The sequence below is a fragment of the Limanda limanda genome, chromosome 7 (assembly GCF_963576545.1).
Source record: "Limanda limanda chromosome 7, fLimLim1.1, whole genome shotgun sequence".
Lineage (NCBI taxonomy): Eukaryota > Metazoa > Chordata > Actinopteri > Pleuronectiformes > Pleuronectidae > Limanda > Limanda limanda.
The window spans coordinates 1,164,005-1,188,591 of record NC_083642.1 but is presented as its reverse complement, the minus strand read 5'-3'; the positions used below and the strand labels follow the sequence as shown (position 1 = coordinate 1,188,591).

Sequence of the window (24,587 nt, the reverse complement as noted above, 5' to 3'; positions counted from 1 at the left end):
CTGATGTGAATATTTCATAGTGAACTGTTTCAAAAACAAATATATGTAAAAAATAGTGGAAACATTTACCTGACGATGGATTTACCACACGAGGTTTATTCTGGACACCAACTTTAACATGAGTCATTATTTGAATTCCAGTTGTGTATGAAAGTTCAAGAAGGTGTGAGATGTGTTTACTTGTTTAGAGAAGGAGTCGTCCATGTCTCCTGCGTCCTCGGACCCCCGCTGACCTGCTGACCCCCGCTGACCTGCTGACCCCAGCTGACCTGCTGACCCCAGCTGACCTGCTGACCCCTGACATTGTGGCGGACGCTCGTCGAACGAGTACTGGAGCCAACGAGAGGAAATCCAGATCAGAGCTGGAAACATTTGACCTGACCAACATGTGTCTTATAGTGTGTGTGTGTGTGTGTGTGTGTGTGTGTGTGTGTGTACCTGCATCCTCATGTTGGACAGGATGATGCGTCGGGTCATCCTGCTCTCGGAGGCGGAGCTACGAAGCCTCTCGAAGTTCTTGTTCATGCGGTACTGCCTGAACGCCGTCTGAATCGTCCTCGCCGCCCGCCGAGACACAAACTGGCCTCCGTACTTCCTCTCCAGCATCTCCACCTGCCGCACAGCGAGGTCAAAGGTCAGGGCACCAAGCACGGACAGTTTGAATTTGTCTTTGATCCATTTAGTGACACAACATGGAGGCTGAGCCGATGTGGTGGAATCGTTTCGACTTGATAGATGTGACGAGTGAATCGTGACACAACATCTGAGCCTCAACCCACAGTGATGATGTGTGTGTGTCTGTGTGTGTGTAACGCAATAAGTGTGGGTGTTATAAAGTGCACTGTGCGTTAGTTTCCGAACAGAGACACGAACACGAGTCCTTCACGTCACCTTCTTGTCCTGCAGGTCTGTGGAGAGCTCATAGCTGTCGGAGAAGGCCTTGCAGCGTTTGCTCTCCTCCTCCTCCTGCTTGCGGAGCGCCAGGCTGGCCGGCTGGTGGCGACTCCGCTGAGCCCAGGCCAGGCTCGCCGGGCTGGGGGGGGAGATGGGAGAGCTGCCCTGAGGAGGAGGAGGAGGAGGAGGAGGAGGAGGAGGAGGAGGAGGAGGAGGAGGAGGAGGAGGAGGAGGAGGAGGAGGAGGAGGAGACAGGTTGTCAGTTATGATTGATTTATTCTTAAACTCTTTTTATTCAGCTGCTTCAGAATCAAACCCTGAGAGAGAGGGAATCAGGTGATGCATATTAAAATGTATTAAAAAAGTTATTAAAAATGGACGACATGCCCCCCCCACCCACATGTCAACATCAGCTAGCAAAGGTAAAAAGCTGCTGAGGCAGTGATGCATTAGCACAAATCATATAATTTATTTTGAAGTATAATTGTCTGATGATACTTTTTAATTGTTGGGTTTAAATCCCACTGCAGGGATCCCTGGGCCTATAGGGGGCGCTATCTGACAATCCTATAACGTGGACAATCTTAATGTTATCATCATGTGATCACAGTTGTTATTATATTATCATTATAGTTGATTTTTGATCAGGTCCAGTGTTTGTGTTTCAAACTGAAGCTGGTGTCGTTGGAGAGAAATGATTCAAACAAGGTGAAACTTTGTCTTGTGTAGAAACTAATGTCTGTAGACCTAGTGTGTGTCTGTGTGTGTGTGTGTGTGTGTGTGTGTGTGTGTGTGTGTGTGTGTGTGTGTGTGTGTGTGTGAGTCTGAGGGTCAGTACCTGAGTGTGTATGTGGGAGGCTCCCAGGGGCCCGCTGGTGGAGGCAGAGCTGTAGGGATCACAGGGGCTGGAGAGGGGGCTGTTGCTATAGCGATGGAAGGGAGGCGGGTGGCCGAAGGACGAATCAGAAAAAGTGAGCGCCTCCGGACACTGAGAGTCGCCCTCCACACTGAGAGAGAGAGAGAGAGAGAGAGAGAGGGAGAGAGAGAGAGAGAGAGAGAGAGAGAGAGAGAGAGAGAGAGAGAGAGAGAGAGAGAGAGAGAGAGAGAGAGAGAGAGAGAGAGAGAGAATGACCGAATGAATGTTGATCACATCCGGTCAAACTGAATCTATAACGTGTTTGGTTCTGAAATAAAGTGAAAGATAAAGAAAAGAAACATTATGACGAACGGAAGCAGCAGCAAGAGATGAGCTAAACCACAGAGAACAGAATGAGGGCGAACAGGAGGAGGGAGAGGACAAGAACTAAGGACGGAAAGAGGGGAAGAAACTCGCATGACTGGAGAAGAAGGGAGGAGGAGGAGGAGGAGGAGGTTGAGGAGGAGGAGGAGGAACAGAATATGACAAGTGAAGAAGAAGAGAAGAAGAAAATAAAACAATGGTACAATAGAGAAGAGACAAGGAAGGGAAGAGGGTGAAGGACGAATAGAGGACAAGAAAAAGGAGACAAAAACAGACAAATCAGACTGCACCATTCCAAGCCAGACCTGGACCAACCGGGCCGATCCAAACCGGACTAAACCGGACTAAACCATTCCAATACCAGACCAGAGAAAGCCAAAGGCAACTGGCCGTTTACAGACTGTAAACAAAGATGGACGACATGGCCCCCATAACATAAAGACCTTTTCAAAAAATAAACCGCCAAATTATTAATAATAATAACATTGTTAAAAATAAAAAGCCGTCACCTCCTTAGCGGCTGCTGCTTCAGAGCTAGCTAAAGCACAACTGCAAATACACTAACTATACCAAATCCTCTGGGTCGCCCCCTGGTGGCGGAGTGCAGTCACCAGCAGATGGGACGTGGACCAGACTGAAGAAACGTGTGTGGGCGGAGCCTCAACACCACGACTCCAGGATCAATGCAGTCAGCCACCAGGGGGCGATCCAGGTGATTTGGCTTCATGTCTTTATTTACAGTCGGACTAAAACAGACCAGACAAACCGGAACAAACCGGATTACACCGGACCAGTCCTGCTTCATACTGGTCAGGTGATGGATGATTGACAGCTGATCGATTAATGAACTGATCAATAAAGAACGAGGGAGGAAAGAAAAGAAGAGAAATGATGGTTCCATCATCGAAGGGCTGAGACTCAGAGAAGCTGCCAGGGAAGCTAATGTGGGCACTGCCAAGCTAACACACACACACACAGACACACACACACAGACACACACACACACAGACACACACACACACACGCACGCACGCACGCACGCACGCACGCACGCACGCACGCACGCACGCACGCACGCACACACACACACACACACACACACACACACACACACACACATTCATGCTGTGTCTTCTGCAAACACGACACACTGTACACCCACACTCTCGTACACTGTACACACCCCCATACAGACACACACACACGCTGCTGTGAGTCACCCCCATGTGACTCAGTGTGTGTGAGTGTGTGTGAGAGAGAGAGAGGGAGGGAGAGAGAGAGAGAGAGAGAGAGAGCGAGAGAGAGAGAGAGAGAGAGAGAGAGAGAGAGGCAGAAGACAGTATTCAGGAATGATGTGACGTTTACATCCCTAAACCTTGATATATTAAATTCTCTTTCTAAGACACACACACACACACACACACACACACACACACACACACACAGACACACACACACACACACACACACACACACACACACACACACACACAGCAGAGAAGTGACTGCACTCATAAATCCCACTGAGGCTCTGCAGTAAAACCTGAGAGGAGGAAACTCTCGACAATTACAAAGTCTCTCTCTGTTTCCTCCCCCTCATCATCTTCATCATCATCATCATCATCATCATCATCATCATCATCATCATCATCATCATCATCATCATCATCATCATCATCATCATCATCATCATCATCATCATCATCATCATCCTCATCATCATCATCATCATCATCATCATCATCTGCATCATCATCATCATCATCATCATCATCATCATCATCATCATCATCATCATAATCATCATCATCATCTTCATCATCTTCATCATCATCATCATCATCATCATCATCTTCATCATCATCATCATCATCATCATCATCATCATCTGCATCATCATCATCATCATCATCATCATCATCATCATAATCATCATCATCATCTTCATCATCTTCATCATCATCATCATCATCATCATCTTCATCATCATCATCATCATCATCATCATCATCATCATCAGCATCAGCATCATCATCATCATCATCATCTGCATCTTCATCATCATCATCATCATCATCATCATCATCATCATCATCATCATCATCATCATCATCATCATCATCATCATCATCATCATCATCACATCATTGTTGTCTTTCCTCTCTCTTCCTCTTCTTCCTTTCCCTCCTCTTCCTCTTTACATCTCTCATCCCACTGTTCTTCTTTCTGCAACTCCTCTCCTCTTCTCCCCTCTTCCTCCTCTTCCTCTCCCCTCCTCCACCTCCTCTTCCTCTCTTCCTCTCCCCTCCTCCACCTCCTCCTCCTCTCTTCCTCTCCCCTCCTCCTCCTCCTCCTCCTCCTCCTCCTCCTCTTCCTGCTCTTCCTCTCTTCCTCTCTTCCTCCTCCTCCTCCTCCTCTCCTCTTCCTCTCCTCTCCTCTCCTCTCCTCTCCTCTCCTCTCCTCTCCTCTCCTCTCCTCTCCTCTCCTCTCCTCTCCTCTCCTCTCCTCTCCTCTCCTCTCCTCTCCTCTCCTCTCCTCTCCTCTCCTCTTCCTCCTCCTCCTCTTCCTCCTTTCCTCTTCCTCCTCCCCCTCCTCCTCCTCTTCCTCCTTTCCCCCTCTCCTCTTCCTCTCCTCCCCCTCTTCCTCTCCTCCTCCCCTCTTCACATCTCTCCTCAGGCAGCTGAAGCTGAGCCAGCTGCAGGGTTGAGTTGAGGTGTGTTTGATTTATCCTCTGGCCGTGCACTGAGCCCCCCCCCCCCCACCCCCCCCCCGCTGGCAGCTTCCTGCAGCACGAGGTCGTCCGGTGACCTTCACGTGACCCTGACGTTACCACAGCTTTGCCAGATTCTACTTTTCAAACATCTGTCACCATCTTTGTTACTTTGAGGTTATCGTGCTCCTGTTAGCAGTGAGGCTCTTCCCCTGGTGGGGGCGCTACCGAGCAGTGAAAGGACACTCGTCAGTCGTCCAGCTCACCAGGTGTTTGAGACAGAGGCTGAAAGGAGGAGCTGCAGCAATGGACAGGCTGAGGACTAACGCTGAACATTAGAGCATGAAAACATTTTAACCTGAAGTTGAACAGAATGTCTCCTTCATTAAAGTCAGTGTCATAGAATCTGTTTGTATAAAACCTCTTTCTGGTTGATAACTTGATTCGAGGACATTAATTTAATCGGAGGTGTCAAGTAACGAAGTACAAATACTTTGTTACCTTACTTAAGTAGAAATGTTGGGTATCTATACTTTACTGGAGTATTTATTTTTCAGATGACTTTTTACTTCTACTTCTTACATTTAAAAAATAGCCTCGTTACTCCTATTTAATTTTGGCTTGTTTTCATTCCGGTTTGTCATCGTTCAAAAACACACACAAAAAAAGGCAACACGACCTTGTTACGACTTTTACTTCCTCTTGAAAGTCAAGTTTGATTATTGGTAGTGTTGAGTCCAAAGGTCTCTTCCAACAATATATGTATTTGCATTGTAATAAAATGTGATAATTTTCAATGGGCATATTTGCAGTTCAAACTAGTAGCCTAGTGCATCCCACAATTTTCAACATAACATTTTAATATAACATTCATTCGTCATAATGGCCTTTAGAAAAATGTGTTTTTTGGAGGAGGGGGGGTAGTGCACTATAGGCCCCTGAGACGCGGCTTAAGAGTTTGTCCTTACATTACTTTTACTTTTATACTTTAAGTACACGAAGTAAAAAGCTTGAGTTGATACTTCAACTTCTACAAAAGTATTTTTAAACCCTAGTATCTATACTTCTACTTGAGTAATGAATGTGAATACTTTTGACACCTCTGGATTTAATAGACGTTCTTCAGGTGAGCTTCACGGGCAGCGAGTGGAACCAGGACCAGCTTCCTGTGCCCTGCGTGTGGTCTCACAGGCTGCTCTGTGATACTGGTGAGGGCTGCTGCGGCTGCAGTTACTGAATAACACTATGTCCAGTACATTTGGGTTTAATCACATTAAACTGGGGTATTTGCTCCATGCTCGGTTTTCAGGCCACATTAGTTATATTGGAGCTTTCAGAGAAATCTAAAATGTTGACATGAACGGTATAAACAGGCCTGAGGCTACAGTTCATAATCATGTACAATACGACATTAATTTCTCAGTGGTTTGCTCAGTTGAAGCCTCGACTGCTCACACAGATTTATTATCGTCACTTGTTTCTGAACGTTTTACAGACAGGTGATGAATGGAAGGAGAACCTGGCCTGAGGCTCATGAACACACTTCATCCTGGGTTTTACTTTTCACATCCTTCACCGTGTCAGTGGATTGTTTTCAGATCGTGCACGAGGTTCGACCGGAGCTCGACTGGGTCTCCGTGGTTACTGAAGAGCTTCTCTGGATTGAGGCTGACGGGGAAAATAATTATCATCAGTGCTTCCTGGAGTTATTTTTCGCCTGTTCAGCCAAAAACAGAACATGGGAAACTCCCAGTGATCTGAAACACAGATCACACTCAGGACAAGGAGGGGGGGGGGTGGGGGGGTGGGGGTCCTGATGAGTGTCTGTAAGGTTAGAATAACCTGAACACTGACATTTAGCTCCTGTGTCTGTTGGATAAACAGACACAAGCCTGGTTTGGTGTCACTGCATTATTCTCTGTAAAATCCCTACAACACAACAACACTCTGTAGAATTCAGGACTACACACAACAACACACACCAACACACACCAACACCCACAACGCATATAAACCCACTGCAGCATGTAAACAAGATCACACTCACATAGAAACCTTGGCTCTGCTCGGCAGCTTGTTTTTCCTGTGAAACCACATGAGTCCGGGGGAAGACGACAAACACACACACACACACACACACAAACACACACACACAGACACACACACACACATACACAGTTTTCTAATTTATATTTGTTTCATATATTGTGTTACTCCTCCACCTTTGCACTCACTTAAACATGCATGTACACACACACACACACACACACACACAAACACACACAAACACACACGCACACACACACACTGTGTTTCTGTTTGTCATTCTGCATTCATAAGCCGGGGCGGTAACTAACAACACTGGATGCAACCCGCAATCTGCAGGACACACACACGCACACACACACACTGATACACACAGACACACACTGATTAGAAATCTATCTGATTTATGTGGGTTACAGTGTCAGAACGATGATGCCAGTTTATGCACAAACAATACAAACACACACTGATACACTGAAGCAAGGAATCCCACACACACACACACACACACACACACACACACACACACACACACACACACACACACACACACACACACACACACACACACACAGCCTCAGTCCACTCTGACTGACACAGAGTATAAAACTATAAGACAGTCAGAGTCACTGTCGGCTCCTCACTCACTGAACTAAAGATAATCTCCAGAAACGATCTGAGAGGCCGAACGTGAGAACATTCACATCAGAGTCAGAGTCAGAGGCTGGGGCTGGGGACAGAACTCTGATAATGTCTGAGTGAACTCAAGCGAGAACACATCATATTATCCAGATGTTTCACAGCTGGTGAATGGGCTGTGGGAGAAAACACATCTGTCAGGAGAGAAAGAGACGATCAGACGATGGTTCTGTTGGTTTGCAGTGAAAACACTTTGTTGGATTGTTTGTCAGATGACTCACTGCTGCAGGCGACTTCTGTGCAGAGTCAGAACTGAGTTTATTTAAAGACGTACGATATTTATATTATGAGCTTCGGTCATTGTGCTGGTTTCGTTCTCATGAGTCTCCGCCTCTTTTAAATCATCGAATAACTCGTTAAAACCAAAGTGATCAGAACCGACCTGTCCCATCTGCTAACATGGAGCAGCAGGGGTTGATGACCTATACTGCAGCCAAACACCAGGGGGTGGTAGAGAGGATTTGGCTTCACTTTTGGCAGCTATCATATCGTCTATTTTTGTCTGATTTCTTCTCTAGCGCCTCCATCAGGCCAAAAGTGTAGAAAATAAATGGTATTTCCTGATCATATTCTTGCTCCTTCAATGATGAAACATTTAACCTTTAACCCTCAGGTCAAGATTCACATTTATCTCTAAGATTAAAGGTGAATCATTATTAGTAGTATTTCATATTGTGGCTGTACTAAATCACAGTTTCCATCAGTAAACATTATTTCTCTGTTGTCCCTCCTGGGCCCCCGTAGCCTCCAGCTCTCACACTGCAGAGTGCTACAGTCTATAATACAGAGTACAAACCACACACACACACACGCACACAGACACACACACACACACACACACACACACACACACACACACACACACACACACACACACACACACACAGAGGAGGTCAGTGTGTCAGTTTGTCATAATTAATAATGTTCTGTGATTAACTGTTGAGCTCCGTAATTACATTAACAACTTAACACCTGAGCCTCCTGTGCGTGTGTGTGTGTGTGTGTGTGTGTGTGTGTGTGTGTGTGTGTGTGTGTGTGTGTCTGTGTGTATTACTTGTTGTGATCTAAATCTGTTTACAGTCACATTACAGTACAGTACAGCTCTCTTCCTCTTCTACGTGTCCGGCTCCTCTTCCTCAAACCTCCTCCACACGTCCACTCGCTCACTGAGAAGCTTCCACACGTTCTCCTGCTGGTTCCTCACACGGACTCTGACATGTTACACACATGTTACCAGGAGGCTGCAGGAGAAGATCCAGAACACGTCCAGAGACACTGACTCAGATACAGAAGCTCCAGGACACGTCAGGAAAGTGAAAACCTCTGAAGCCCTCGTGTGTTGAATCTGTTCGATGGAACAACTTTGTCTCATGTGTTCTGAACCGATGTTAAGTAATCAGACGGCATGCTGGGATTCAAATCATATTTCATAGTGAGGGGACGGTGCTTCCATTCACGTTTCTGGGGCCATATTGTCTCAGGGATTGGAACCAGCAACCGTCCGGCTCCTCTGCCTGGAGGCGAGCGGCGCTCTACATTAGGAAACAACAGGGACTCTGGGAAATGTGTGTTAGTGAGACACAGTTTATGCAGAGCTTGCTTTACCAGAGAGAGAGAGAGAGAGAGAGTGTGTGTGTGTGTGTGTTTCTATATTGATGTGTTGCTGTGTGTATTTCAGTGAGTGTGTGTTTTATGAGGCTCGTTATCCAAACAGGAACCAAATGGCACCAAACCCTGAGGCAGCGAGCGGCTTCACAACAACGACACGACATGAGCACCACCTCCCTCTCTCTCTCTCTCTCTCTCTCTCTCTCTCTTTCTCTCTCTCTCTCTCTCTCTCTCTCTCTCTCTCTCTCTCTCTCTCTCTCTCTCTCTCTCTCCCTTCAGATGGTCGTGTGTGTTTTCGTCCTCTCGCTCTTTCTGTTTTTCTTGCACATGATACATTTCTATCCTTACATCTCGTCTTCTGTTTGTTATGTAAACTCATCACTGATCATTCGTTGCATTTCCTCCCACATGTGTCACAAATAAAGTGTGAATTTATGAAACATTTCCATCCACTGCAGTAGGTGGCGCTCACCCTCCGGTCAGGAGCCTTTAAACGGCTGCAGAAGAAGAGGAAATCGGTTGAAGCCTGATACTCATGAACCCGTGAAAGGAGGAGTCTTTAAATTCGCACTCACTACGTTTACATGATGGCATAAACCCGATTTCGGCTGAAGCCCGGTTTCTCTATCCATGGGGGGTTAACTGCTCTATCTCAGGGTACATGGCACTGAGAAATCCGACTCTTGTCCGAAAGCATTTCATACCCCGCTACGATAGGTGGCGCTGTTTTCATTACAGCTAGTGGTGACTACCAACAAAAAACAACAGCCTTCAACTCAGCATGCGAGAAAGATGACGAACGGAGAGCAAGGTGAAGCTACGTCCCTCTACATGATGTCGTGCATGTTTACTCTAGGAGTACTGCGAATGCGAACGGCGCATTTGATTAGAATGGTCCGGGTCACGGCCAGGGAGGGAGGGGGGGGGGGGGCAGGATCTCAAGCATGCGCAAAGACCTCATCTCCAGTTGTTGTCTAGCTTCCAGAGTTACATGCGCGCGTTGTCCGATATACAGCCAAATCCGATCTACTTATCTGGGGGGGGTTATCCGACTTCAGTCGGACACAAGAAATCTAGATTTGTGGAGTTACATGAAATGGATCTTCGATTGAAACCCGACAACGCCAGAAATCGAGTTTCAATCGGACACATGTAACCGCAGTGACTGTAAACCCCGCCTCCTCCATGTTAACAGACATGGGCCTAATAAATAAGAATAATATCATATTTAGTGTTTGTGTATCGTCTGTGAACGTCATGTAGATAACGGATAGAGGATCATAGACTGTAGTGGTTGGTCAGATCTGTTAACTGCCTTCAAGCCAAGTTACTCTCTGTTATAGTGAAATGCTCTAAAGTGTGTAGAACGTTTCAAATGAAGAGGAGAGTCGTGGATGTTCCGCTGCTGCTCTGCATCGTTCCCGTGTCTCTGATCTGATAGATTAACGAGCGTCCGTGCACCTGAGCTGAATGTTGGCTCCTCTGCAGAGGTGGTGGGGGGGGGGGGTTGTGAGCAGATGGAGGGAACACAGGTGAAGCCGTCTCCAGCTGATCTAATTTAAGGTGTGCTTCATTCTCTGGTGGTTTCCCGGCTCGTCTCTCGCAGCCTGTTCCAATCTGCTCCCTCCATCAGTGACTTGTCCGAGCGCCAGAGGCACAGAGCGCTGGTTTGAGAGGAAGGTAAAGCTGTGATTTGATTGGTCCTGACTGACTTTGGCCCGGAACACATGAGCTGAAGCTGGATTCAGTCTGTTTCCCGTCCGTGTTTCCACCTGAGCTGCAGCAGCTGACTCCTCCAGACACCAGGAGGCAGATCCACTTCTGATCCAGTTCTGATCCAGTTCTGAATCTACCTCCAGCAAGTTCCTCGTTTCTCTTTCCTTCTTCCTTCCAACCGGTTTCCTTCTCATCAGCTGTGATTGGTCGCATCGAGCCGGGCAGCTGCTAATCTGAGCCAATCACAAACGTCCGTTCACGTCTCCTCCTTCGTTTTGCATAGAGGGAACGAGTCCAGAGGAAGAATCTGATTGGCCACGTATCAGATCTGCTCTTATCGCTGTCTGGCGGTGGGTTAACGAGGCTGGACAGATGGCTGTGATTGGTCGGATGAGATATGACAGAGTGAGGGTTGCATCATCATGTGGACAGAAGACGGCGACAGGAGGAGAAACGCTGACGCAGGTGAAAATAAAACATGTGGTTGATGTGATCAGAGGCGACTTGGCCACCGGGAGTTTCCTGAACGCTCAGTTCATTCAGGGACATTAAGACAAAGTGAATCAATGAATTCAGACTTTGTGCTCTTCCTCTCTGCTCTGTGTACTGGACGGTGTGTTGGTGTGATTGTTGTGTTAAGTGAAGAAGAAGAAGAGATGTAACCTGACGGGGCCCCCCCCACCAGCCTGAGCAGCCCCTGGTCTTTATGAGACATGAATAATGATCGATATATGAGTTCCAGCTTCTGATCTGACAGTTTAATCACATGATGACTCCAGAGAAACGTCTTTGTTTCACATCCCTGCTTCACTTTCCTTCTCTCTTCACGTGGATCAGTCTCTGCAGGTGTGAGCGTCACCGAGCTGAAGGGAAGCTGCTTCCCCGAGTGTCGTCTGAAGGGAGAATCAAAGTCAAAAGGCTTAAATCCACTGAGCCCAAAGATCAACTCTTCTTTCTGTGATGGAACTGAAAGTAAAGGAATCGTCTCTGCGAAGCCCGACGTTGGATTCAGAGTTTATACTTCATCGATTTTCCTTAAATTCTAAATAGACCAATACAAGGTTTAAGCTTTAAGAACATTCTTGATCTGAGAGTCTGAAGCTTCATGTGTTTCTTGTGGTTTCACATTGTAATTTGGGGAATAAAGAATTCTGTCTGACATACGTACGTCCTGTCGTCATCACCTACGTGGGCGGAGTCTACCTATACTCGACTCTGATTGGTTTGTAGACAGAGTTTGAAGGTCTGAATCCAATAAGGTGTGAAAGTGGACTAAGACATGCTCATCACCTGTGCGTTGTCATGGAAACCGGTGACGTTAATCTCTCAACTTTGTCAAGATCAAATCCTTGAAAGGGAGAAATATGCGATTGTCTTAGAACACGTCACGAGAAGCTTCGACTCCCGTTTGAATGTTTAATCCTCACGTTATCTTCTCCTCTGCAGTTCTACTGCGAGCAAACAAAGCATTAACATTTCATGCTGTCGGGGGGGAAAACAAACCAAACCGCCTGTTGGTTTAATGAGGAACGCTCAGAGATCCACGGCTCTGTTTACAGTAAGGATAAAAACCAAACTCTGAATTAATAAAAATCTCTTTTCATTGAGTCCACTCATAAAACTCATCAAACTCATCAAACTCATCAAACTCATCAACTCATCAAACTCATCAACTCATCAAACTCATCAACACATCAACTCATCAAACTCATCAACTCATCAAACTCATCAAGTGAATCCAGAGACTTTCACTGAGAACAGAAAACATCACAGCCTCTCTGCAGACGTGACATCATAAACATCATCTTCTGAGTTTTGATTATCAGCCACGATGGAACTGTCAAGAGAAGAACTACACTACCCACAATCCTCAGGTGTGATAGTGACATATCTGATTGGTGGAGCTCGCTGTTACCATGGAACTATTTACTACAGCTGTGTTTGTGAGGTTGGCTCGTTCAGCGTCACTAAATCACTGTGAAGAACTATACACAACCACAAACTACACTATATTACGACACTATACAAACAACAAGGTTCAATTCAAGAAGACACGGCCGGAAGTCAATGGACAGGATCATTCACAATGGTTTATGGGAAGTGTAGTTCCTTCTTAATAATCAGTCTATCACCTTCAACTTTTTCATTTCATTTCAAATAGACAATCAAACAATGGTTTATTAAAGGGATAGATGTTTGTGGGCAGGATAATCAGGTGTAATATAGTAAAGACCTTAATAATGTGAGTTACTGTGAGAATTCACGACTTCCATCGCCCTCAGACTCTGGCTCACAGGTTCTCCTCCCACTTCAAACCATCGGACGACCGGAGCTGGAAACTGATTCTAAACTGAGAGCAACGTGAAAATGAAGAGTCTGCAGCTCCTTGTGTGAAATGTCCTTAAAAGAATCTACACAACCTCATAACTAAAAAAGATTTCAGACTTTGAAGGCGGAGCCAGTGGCTGATGCTCCCCTCTTGTGATTGGTCGTGTGGAACACTCGAACCCTTGTCATGTGTCTGCAGCCGCGGTCGACCGGATCACATCGACTGTGTTAAACACATCTGAAGGTGAGAGAGGATTTTCCATCCCATCATGATCAGACCTGACAAACCAGCTCCAGTGTAAATAAAATGCAGCCGGTCACAAGGTGGAGGATTTCACTGAAGAGCTGAGCTCAATATTAATAATTTCTCAGACCCAACATCTTCTTTATCTAATCATCAAACACTGTAACTACTTTATCTTGATATTAGTCCGTTATTTCCTCCGCTGAGCTCCTGTCCACTCGTGTTCCTCCATCTGCTACGATGATTTAATTTCCCTTCAGGGATCCACAAAGTTCCTCTTGTCTTCTCCCATGACATCGATCTCGTTTACGTCCACTCATTCAGGAGGGGGTAGTAAAAGATTTTTAAAAAATCAATATCATAACACTATTATTTCCAACATCATTAATCTTAACGACGGCCCCGAGGAGGGTTTGTGCAGCGAAGCAGCTTCGAGTCTATTTCAGGAGTTTGTGCAGCGGCTGAAACGTGAGGAATCATGGCTGCCAAGGTGAGAGTGTGTGTGTGTGTGTGTGTGTGTGTGTGTGTGTGTGTGTGTGTGTGTGTGTGTGTGTGTGTGTGCAAAGGCTCCTGCACAATCCAGCTGATTCACTGATGAAAACATACATGCTGGTCACAGAGCTGTTGATGCGTCTCTGTGACCTGAGCTGGACGCTGATGTTCAGCTGCTGCTGCTCATCCTCAGCGTTTCTGTGCTTTTCGTTGGTTTTCTGTCGAGCAGCAGCAGCGTTAATGCTCTGGTCTCCAGAATCAGACTCAGCACAAAACTCATCGACCGGTTTTATTTGACACTTTCACTTTGGGAAATAAAAACCGGAGATGCTGGGACACTTAGTGCATAAAGGAAGGAGAAAGGAGAATGTCAGGATGACGTGAGAGGTGTATTTCCACCGAGGTCCGACCTACAGTGAGAGCGACGCAAAGACCATAAGAACGATTACAACACAAACTACACTCAGCCAAGTATTCAACACAAACTACACTCAGCCAAGTATTCAACACAAACTACACTCAGCCTAGTATTCACCATCTTCACAGCATCACTCAGCAGCTCAGTGCTGCGTCGGACACAGATCGACTCCACTCGCCAACTCCTTAATAAAACTAATGAAAAACTCTGGACTTCAGAAATAAGAACATCAGTAAAACCACCCCCCCCCCCCCCCAACTTGACTCCGTCAGCTTTTATAAACGTGATAATTAAAACTACAATCTCAGCCTCATGGACACTTTACTCCACCAGCTCATCTGTTAACACGTCAGTCCACATTCATCACGTACAGACTTGGATAAAGCTGCAGGTACAAGTTGTCTTCATTAGTTTATGAATCATTGAGTTAAAGTGTAGCTGTGAAATATAATCCATCTCCGAGTCCAGGGGAACTTTCTGCTGTTATAAAAACTAACAGATTTATTGATTGATCCTGAAAACAGTCGTCATAAATGTGACTTCATTTGACTTTTGATCTTAAAACTGAGCATTTATCGTATGTTCAGTTTTGTAAGAATCTTGTTTTTGCTGCCCTCTAGTGGTGTAACTCAGGGTGTGTCAGGACAATGTGCAACGCCACTCCCCCCCCCCCCCCACTGGAGCAGTTTGCTGCAGAGTGAATCCTGTGGGGGGGAAACCCTCCAGCTTCACTTCCTACATCGTCACTGAGGAGGCCGAAGGGTCAGAGGTCACGGCTGCATGACGGAACAGGGAAGTAGAAGAGAGAGAGGGAACGCTGCGGTCGGGTCGGACAGATGTTCACCTGATCCACAAGTAACCATGGCAACCACAGCTCTCTCCAAAAGCTGAGAGGGGGGGGGGGGAACCTGGACCACATCAACATGGAGGAATCAAACCACCGGCTGCTACGAGAAACACAAACAGGTTCTTCACTCAGGAGTCGACAAAGGGACGTGAATCTATCTACATGTTAGTGATTAAAGATTAAACTGGTTGAATTTATTGTATTTTTGTATCAACGTTTCTCCCCCAGGAGCTTTGTTGCTTTCACGTGTGAAGATGCTGACGAGCTCCGGAGCCTGAGTCTGATATCAGAATGTTTGTGTTCAGGTCGATGAAGATCTTCAGAATCACAGTGAACCGGTGGAAGGAGAAACTCGTCAGGTACGACATCGTTCACCTGCTGAAGGAGCACAGGACGGAAACCACCCTCCTCTCTCACCTGGTTCCACACCAGCTGATCTGATACAATCTGTCCTTCTCCCTCAAACACTATATCCTACACAATCACTTTCAAATATTATATTATTATTATTAACCAACGTTGGATATAAACCATGATGTCAACCATCTGCATAATCCACGACAAGCGGCTAGTCTGAAACGCCCCCTAACAAAGCCACGTAGAGCAGTCGACCAATCACAGCAGAGGGGGCCAGCGGACCAATCAGAGCTCCTTGAGGAGGAGGAGTTCTTAAAGAGACAGGAGCTAAAACCAACAAGTCTGAAATCAGGGAGAACAAGCAGAAGATATCGTTTCAGGGACAAAGAGACCTCTCCCCTGTGTCTACGCTTTGTTTCTATTGGACACGTGAATGTTGGACAGTGGACTAGTGGAAGAAACTTGGACTATGGGCAGAAAAGGTCTCTGGTTCGTCTCTGGTTCGACTCCACGGAGAAACAACAAAAAGACGAACCTGGATTGATCTGTCCAAAAATCCAAGAGGATTCTCCCTACCCTGTCTAGTGCCCCTGAGCAAGGCACCTTACTCCCCCAACATCTGCTCCCCGGGCGCCGTACATGGCTGCTCACTGCTCTGTGTGTCCTGCACCAGATGGGTTAAAAGCTGAGGTTACATTTCCCTCCTTGCATGAGTGTGCTTGTGTCTGTCTGTGCATGTGTTTGGGACAAATACATGTATCTTAAATCTTAAATCTTAAGTTTTGAGTTCAGTTTTTGAGACCTGGTGAAAATCCACAGTTGCACGGTGCAGGTCATTATAATGTGGTCAGTCCACCCACATCCTGTTAGTGCAGGTAGATCTTACATGTTGTAATAGATGTAGATAGATTCTCTATTTCAGTTCTCGTGCTGATCAGATTTGAATGTGTGTGTTACTTCAGTGTTATCTGGGACAGATGCTTCTTAAAATGCAGGAACGCTACAGGATGACAGCTTCTCACGTCTTTGTGATATTTAAAAAAGCCTCTCCGTGGTGTCTTGTGCTCTCGGTCGTTTGGCGACTGATTCTTTGCGATGCTAAAAATAAACCTCCTCTCACGTCAGGCCGCTCCGACGCCAAAACTCAAGCGGCAGCGCGGCCGCCGGGCGAAGTCACCGCAGGTCACCGACCACAGACAGCTCCAACACACGGGTCTGTCTGTGGGGGTGAAGGGTGTCGGCCACAGCCAGGGGAAGGACAGGTGGGGGGGGAGGGGGAGGTGATGAAGGACGTGGGTGAGACTCAAAGGCACCACAGGAAAAAAGAGGAGGAGGAAGGGAGGGAGAAAAGAGGGAGGACAAGGTAGGGAAGGAGAGGAGGAGACAGTGGCTTGTGAGTGAGGTTGAACGTGGATGAAGAGATGAAGGGGACGTGAAGAAGAAGGAGAGAGAGACGACCGGAGGAGAGGGAATAGAAAACTAAATTGAATATTGTTTAAAGGTTAAAAACTAGATAATGACGAGGATGAAGATAGCAGGAGGTTAAACAAAGAAGAGGAGAAAAGAAAGGAAGAGGATGAAAAGCAAAAGGATAAAGAAGAAGAAAAGATGTGTCTGGAGGAATGTGGAGGACGAAGGAGGAGGAAGAGGAGGAGGGAAGAGGCTGCTGGGAAATGGAGGAATGAGATGGAGAAGAAGAAGGACAAAGGAAAAGGAACTCTCCTCCTCGCTGCTTCATCGTCTGTCTGCTGACGGACTGAAGCAGTTTCCAGTTTCCATGACGATCACAGAAACAAAACTATTCTATTTTCTGTTTCTATTGTACTGGAGCATTGAGATTCATCCAGATACTGTTCGTACGATATCTGTTCATTATATTTTCCTTTATACTATCTTGTAGTATTATTTATATTATGGTCTCTTACTTTTAATTATTTTTTCTGTATCATGGTCACTACTGTTGCAATATTACTTATAATACTTTTGTTTTCATTACAATAACACTCACATCACTCCACTTTCTCCCCAGTACCTGCTTTTGCACAGTGTCTGTTTTGCAGGTTGTTTTTGTTTTCTGTATATTTTTACTCTCATTATGTGTAGTTTAGTAGTGTATATATTTTGATCTTTCTTTTTTATTGTCGCTTCGGCACTGTTATTTAAATTCTGTTTTTCTCTTTTTTGCTGTAACAAGTGAATTTCCCCGTTGTGTGGATACATAAAGAAATCTAATCTAATCTAATCTAATCTAATTATGATGAAGAGATGTTTACATGTGACGTCACGCTAAGCTAACGATACGACAAAAACAAACAAGCTCCGCCCAACGTCCCGACACGTTCACGCTGCTCGACACCGACCGTTGAGACTTTGGAGCCCCCCCCCCCGATCATCTAACATTCTTCTCGACAGCGGAATCATCAAGAACATGTCGGAGTTCGAGTCAGATCACGTTGACACAGCTACAGACATATGAAGCGGTTAGAAGATTATAAAATACTGATGACAAACACGTTTCATAGAATCTTGAGTTGATGTGTAACAGCAGCTGTTGCTGATTGGACGACACCTCTGACACGCCCACCAAACCAGAGAGAGAGAACCTTGAAACTCATCGCCACCGATTTGAGGAAACATGTTGGAATCAGACATCGTTACAAAACACGACAAAACCTTTGGAGCTTCAACGTTGCTTCATCGTTAACCTGGAACTTTGTCAAAAACTCAACTCAAACAGAAAAGGAGCAAAAACAATCTGTGAACGTTTGTGTAAAATAGATGGAGTCATTGAAAAAAACATTCTGACACGAGCACAAAAGAACACGAGATAACAGAGGGAAATTACCACTCTCACACACACCCTAACACACACACACACACACACACACACACACACACACACACACCCTTACACACACACACACTCCATCACATGCATTACAATGAAGCGTCAGACCTGATCAGCAGCTCGTGTGATTCTCGGCTCTATTTGCGAGCTGTGATATTTCAGGTGAGAAAGTGAAGCTGTTTTTTAAACAGTGACGAGTCTCAGTCTGAAGCTCTGAGGGAATGATCGACTCACAGAACCTTCAGCTCCATGACGACATCTGAAATCCTGGATTTATTCTCTCATAAATTTCACACCTGATGTAGATTAGACGTCTGAAACAAGCTGTGAAAGATCGACGTCCTCAGACAACGATAACTTCAGTTCACTCTTTCATTCCTGAGTCTGATATTCACCAGGTTGGGTTGTGGAAACGTTTTCTGTGTGTGTTTGAAGAATCGTCCGACTGACGCTGGTTCTAATCCCAGAAGTAGGTCACCTGACGATTACCTGAATCTGACGGCAGACGTTACAAACAAATCGGGAGGAACACGACTTCATGTCCCAGGAGTTTTTCTGTTGCTGCTCAAACCGCTGAGCTTCATTCACCTCTCCTCCGATCGGCCTGATGTCTCATATCTGTTCGGTTCAACCACAGTGATGTGTGTGTGTTTAACGTGTCAGTGACATGTTTGTGTTTGACGTGTCAGTGATGTGTTTGTGTTTGTGTGACGTGTCAGTGATGTGTTTGTGTGTGTGTGACGTGTCAGTGATGTGTTTGTGTTTGTGTGACGTTTTGCAGATCAGTGTTTGGACTCAGACTCGGATCCACGATCCTGAAACAAGGGAAAAGCTCCTCGGCTCAGTTTCCCCTGCATGTTGAGGGTTTTAATTCCAAGACCTGCGAGTCTGACTGTCTCTGTTCTGCCAGTTAATTTCCTCTCAACACATTTAAATACACAACACACACCAGCCGACACACACACACACACACACACACACACACACACACACACACACACACACACACACACATCTGAGCACTTTCTGGTTGTTCTGTTCTTCTGGGGGTGTTTGAAGCCCACAAAAATACTGCAGAACACAAAACACTGATTAATCTCTCTCTACACACACACACACACACTCACACAGTCACACACACATGCTCACAAACACACACACACACACACACACACACACACATTACAAGCCACAGTTGGAGCAGTGCAGCCTGTTTCTCCTCCCGCTGCAGTAAAGCTGGTCGGTGAGTGTAAAGGATCTGAGCTGAGGAGACATAATAAGCCCTGATCATCCACCCACATCCTCCACACACACACACACACACACACACAGACACACACAGACACACACACACACACACACACACACACACACACACACACACAGTTTAGCGCAGGGTAGTTAGCATTTTGCTGCATCATGCCTCGGTGTGTCTGAGGAAACAGAAGCTCAGTGAATCGTCTTCAGACTCTGTGATTACTGATATGATCAATATCTGTGTTTATGTTTTCTGATATGAAAACTATTTGCATTTCTAATTTTTACAAAAAAAATATGCTTGTATTCTTAATTCACTGTGGATTGAGAGCAGGTGTGATTGTCAGAGTGTGTGTTTGTGTGTCTCCTGTGTAAACTGGGCTGAGTAACAACGTAACAACATTATTCTTCAGGTACGACGGTTTCAAAACCAGAATTCTTATTTTCATCTGAATGCTTTTGAGGGGATTCGTCAGTTTATTGTATTGAGCATCACTGAGCACGGCCCCCCCGACCGAGAGACAGATTCCAACCTAAATGGACAGTAACACAGGAATGTGTGTTTCCTGTTGTGTGTCGATCAGAGCAGATCACACACAACAGTTGTGTGACCGGACGTTAAAGAGAGAGAGAAACCATGAGTCATCACTTCTGTGCAGATATCTGAGGACGAGACAGAAGATATAATTACAGCTGAGGTCATGTTCCCCAGAGGATGGATCATCTGCAGCTGATCACAAGAAACATGAGGATCACACTCCTGCTCCCCAGAGGAGGAACCACTCATATTCAAATGACCCTGTGACCTTTCCTCCAGCGCCATCAGTAGAACTAGCTTCATCCCGAACAACAGGTTCCTACTACTGCGTAATAACAACGTTTAATAACGTCATGTGATGAGCGTGGTCGTCCCGCTCGGCGTCTCGTGGTCGTCCCGCTCGGCGTCTCGTGGTCGTCCAGCTCGGCGTCTCGTGGTCGTCCCGCTCGGCGTCTCGTGGTCGTCCCGCTCGGCGTCTCGTGGTCGTCCCGCTCGGCGTCTCGTGGTCGTCCCGCTCGGCGTCTCGTGGTCGTCCCGCTCGGCGTCTCGTGGTCGTCCCGCTCGGCGTCTCGTGGTCGTCCCGCTCGGTGTCTCGTGGTCGTCCCACTCGGCGTCTCGTGGTCATGTAGCTCGGCGTCTCGTGGTCGTCCCGCTCGGCGTCTCGTGGTCGTCCCGCTCTCCGTCTCGTGGTCGTCCCGCTCGGCGTCTCGTGGTCGTCCCGCTCGGCGTCTCGTGGTCGTCCCGCTCGGCGTCTCGTGGTCGTCCCGCTCGACGTCTCGTGGTCGTCCCGCTCGACGTCTCGTGGTCGTCCAGCTCGGCGTCTCGTGGTCGTCCCGCTCGGCGTCTCGTGGTCGTCCCGCTCAGCGTCTCGTGGTCGTCCCGCTCGGCGTCTCGTGGTCGTCCAGCTCGACGTCTCGTGGTCGTCCCGCTCGACGTCTCGTGGTCGTCCCGCTCGACGTCTCGTGGTCGTCCAGCCCTCCGTCTCGTGGTCGTCCAGCTCGACGTCTCGTGGTCGTCCCGCTCGACGTCTCGTGGTCGTCCCGCTCGACGTCTCGTGGTCGTCCAGCCCTCCGTCTCGTGGTCGTCCCGCTCGGCGTCTCGTGGTCGTCCCGCTCAGCGTCTCGTGGTCGTCCCGCTCGGCGTCTCGTGGTCGTCCAGCTCGGCGTCTCGTGGTCGTCCCGCTTGGCGTCTCGTGGTCGTCCCGCTCTCCGTCTCGTGGTCGTCCCGCTCGGCGTCTCGTGGTCGTCCCGCTCGGCGTCTCGTGGTCGTCCCGCTCGGCGTCTCGTGGTCGTCCCGCTCGGCGTCTCGTGGTCGTCCCGCTCTCCGTCTCGAGGTCGTCCCGCTCGACGTCTCGTGGTCGTCCAGCTCGGCGTCTCGTGGTCGTCCCGCTCGGCGTCTCGTGGTCGTCCAGCTCTCCGTCTCGTGGTCGTCCCGCTCGGCGTCTCGTGGTCGTCCAGCTCGGCGTCTCGTGGTAGACCCGCTCAGCGTCTCGTGGTAGACCCGCTCAGCGTCTCGTGGTCGTCCCGCTCGGCGTCTCGTGGTCGTCCAGCTCGGCGTCTCGTGGTCGTCCCGCTCGGCGTCTCGTGGTCGTCCAGCCCTCCGTCTCGTGGTCGTCTCACTCGGCGTCTCGTGGTCGTCCCGCTCGGCGTCTCGTGGTCGTCCCGCTCGGCGTCTCGTGGTCGTCCAGCTCGGCGTCTCGTGGTCGTCCCGCTCGGCGTCACCAACAGACCTTGAAGCTGGCATCTGTCCCAGGAAGCCGCAGCGAAGAGTCGGGTCAGAATCCGCTCCGGCGTTTCCAGGCAACAGCCGCGCTCCGCTGGGATTAAAGGAACAATGGAGCTGAGTCAACTCCTCCAGCAGCGCCGGGCGAGCGGCGAGCATGACTCAGTGTCTTCCTCACTCCCACTGGTGGAGCAGAGAGCTAATGAAGCAGCACACTGCTGAGGCCGGGGGTCGGAATCCCACCTGCCCCCCCCCCCCCCCGGATGAAAACAGCTCCTCTGGGTTCAGACATGAAACTACTGCTCATCACTGATACTTAACTAACAACTGTTTCTATCTGCTCTGGATACTACGGTGTCCTGGAAGGACAAACCAGGTCCAGGTCCACAGATCACTGCACATCTGCTCTCACAGAAACAGCTGGAAGTAACAAATGAACATCTGTGAAACTCAAGATTCAGACTGAACAACTCAGGAAGTCTCCATTGTCCAGTGAAGTGTTTCTATGAACATGAATAACTTTATTGATATTGACGTATTGAAGCTGGAGCCTTGTGGTTTGATTAATTTGATCAAATCTAAATCAAGTGTTAAACAATCTTCTTATTGAATGTGGATCAGTTTTAAGTATCAGTGAGTGAATAAAGATAAAAGTAACCTCATGGAAACTTAAACCCTCCGTCTGGAGGAGTTCTGAGTGAGAGGAGACATAATAAAAGTTATGTTTTCATTCTTATTCTATCGATGAGTGAAATGACAGTTTTCCAAACATCAGGTTGTGATTCTCGTTCTCATCCGATCTGTTAACAAACCGTCGGAAACAACACACGTCTCTTAGCAACGTGCATAGCAACCGTCTACCTGCTTCTCCACCAACAGCTTTTTTGGACTGTTGCTGTGTGGAGGGACGGTTGCCATGGTGAGAAGAAAAGGAAAAGAGGATAAATGCTGCAAACACAAAATGAGGAGGCACCAGGTTTATGTAATGAACTAAATCCATTCTACAGCCTCCTGTGCTTATGTGATTAGTTTGATATTCTTTTCTTTGGCCATAAACACAGTTTCATAATCAGTGTCACGACTTTTTGCTGAAAAGATTCTGTTCAAAAGGAGAAAACTACACAAGCTTCTATAGATATGAAACTGTCAGTCAACATTTCCACTTTAGAAGTATGAGGTGTGAAAGGTTCCTCGGGACCGGGCCCAGAACTACCTGGCAACACGCCCACGTCAGACGCCATCTACAAACCAATCAGAGTCAAGTACAGGTAGACTCCGCCCACGTAGGTGATGACCACAGGACGTACGACAGAATTCTTTAGTCCCTAAATAACAAAGTGAAACCAGAACTAACAGATCAGATGAAACATGGACGTTTATTGAAGAAATGATTTGGTTTGTTCCACTCAAACTAAAAGAGCTTATACGTGAGGTCACGCTCTCTGACGGTCACATGACGGTCACATGACGGTCACATGACGGTCACATGACGGTCACATGACGGTCACATGACGGTCACATGACCCTAGCTGTGATCTAATGGTTCTCTGTTGGACGTCTGCTCGTCACTGGGATCTCAGAGCGGCTGTGAGGTCCGAGCGCTCTGAACAGGAAGTGCTCGGCCTCACAGACGCTCTGACAGACGACTCGTTACTGAGGAGGATTAACCTCACAACCCAGCACGCCACGAGAGAGAGAGAGAGGGCGAGAGACACCAAGGAAGACAGAAGGAGATTATGTCATTTTACAGCAGATCATGCATTTACAGGCTGGTGTTGATGTTTTGACAGCTCGTGGACACGCCCACCTTCACCTGCCACCTGCACCCATTGGACGGTGCCAGCTGTCAATCACACTGTGGTATCCCCCCCCACCCCCAAATACATCCGGTGCTTTATGGTCTGTTTGACTCTAAATGATCATAATTCACGAAATGAACATCAGCTGTTTGAAGAAGACTTGAAACTAGAGACTGAGACAGAAACTCCTGAATGTTTACTGACGTTATAAAGTGAGAAGTAGAGTCACCTTCTATAGACTTCTATAGAAACTACCAGTGGAGTCGCCCCCTGCTGGTCACTACACAGAAGACAGGCTTCAAGCACTTCCACATTGGCTTCACTTTGACTTAACGTATGTTTCAGTCGACTGATTTGAGTTTTCCCCAAGTGTAACAATGAAGATGACCTTAAACTGTGAATCTGGGATTTAGCCAGGGTGCATGAGAAGCTGTTCTCCTGAGAACGTCCACACGATGGAGTCGGGACCTTCTCAGGAGTTTGTCTTTGACATATGATCAACGCAGCAGGAGGTTCTCCAGTCACATCTCACCGGAGAACGTCTGGAGCAACTGACTCAGACATTTATGTTCGAACATACGAGTTTATCTCGAGTTCAGCGTCTGAAAGCTGCTCGAAACAATGTGAAAATGAGACGTTTGTGGTTCAGGTTGAGTTCGGAGTCACACTGAGATTCTTTATTAACACGAACCAAGAGTCTGAACAGAACCTTAGAACATAGAACCGTACGATCTGATATTCTCAGTCTGGCCCAGATCTGACGTACAGAAACAACCACACACTGTACCTGCTCTATCAACACACATACAGCTTGTCTAATATGC

The 24,587-nt window shown here is 47.3% G+C and overlaps 2 protein-coding genes across 2 annotated transcripts in view; one reads left to right on the top strand and one right to left on the bottom strand.

Annotated features, from left to right (window-relative positions):
- Positions 1-24,587, top strand: part of si:dkey-96f10.1 (6-phosphofructo-2-kinase/fructose-2,6-bisphosphatase) — a 186,902-nt gene that overhangs the window by 22,386 nt on the left and 139,929 nt on the right. The gene's annotated exons all lie outside the window — the stretch shown is intronic.
- The window catches only part of LOC133005424 (IQ motif and SEC7 domain-containing protein 2-like), an 84,677-nt gene that overhangs the window by 14,141 nt on the left and 45,949 nt on the right, over positions 1-24,587 (bottom strand). The window contains exons 2-6 of the mRNA XM_061075094.1: positions 1,733-1,901; positions 892-1,059; positions 439-612; positions 288-330; positions 181-233 (exon numbers count right to left, since the gene is read on the bottom strand). Coding sequence (XP_060931077.1) covers positions 181-233; positions 288-330; positions 439-612; positions 892-1,059; positions 1,733-1,901 — 607 coding nt within the window. The remainder of the gene's footprint in view (positions 1-180; positions 234-287; positions 331-438; positions 613-891; positions 1,060-1,732; positions 1,902-24,587) is intronic.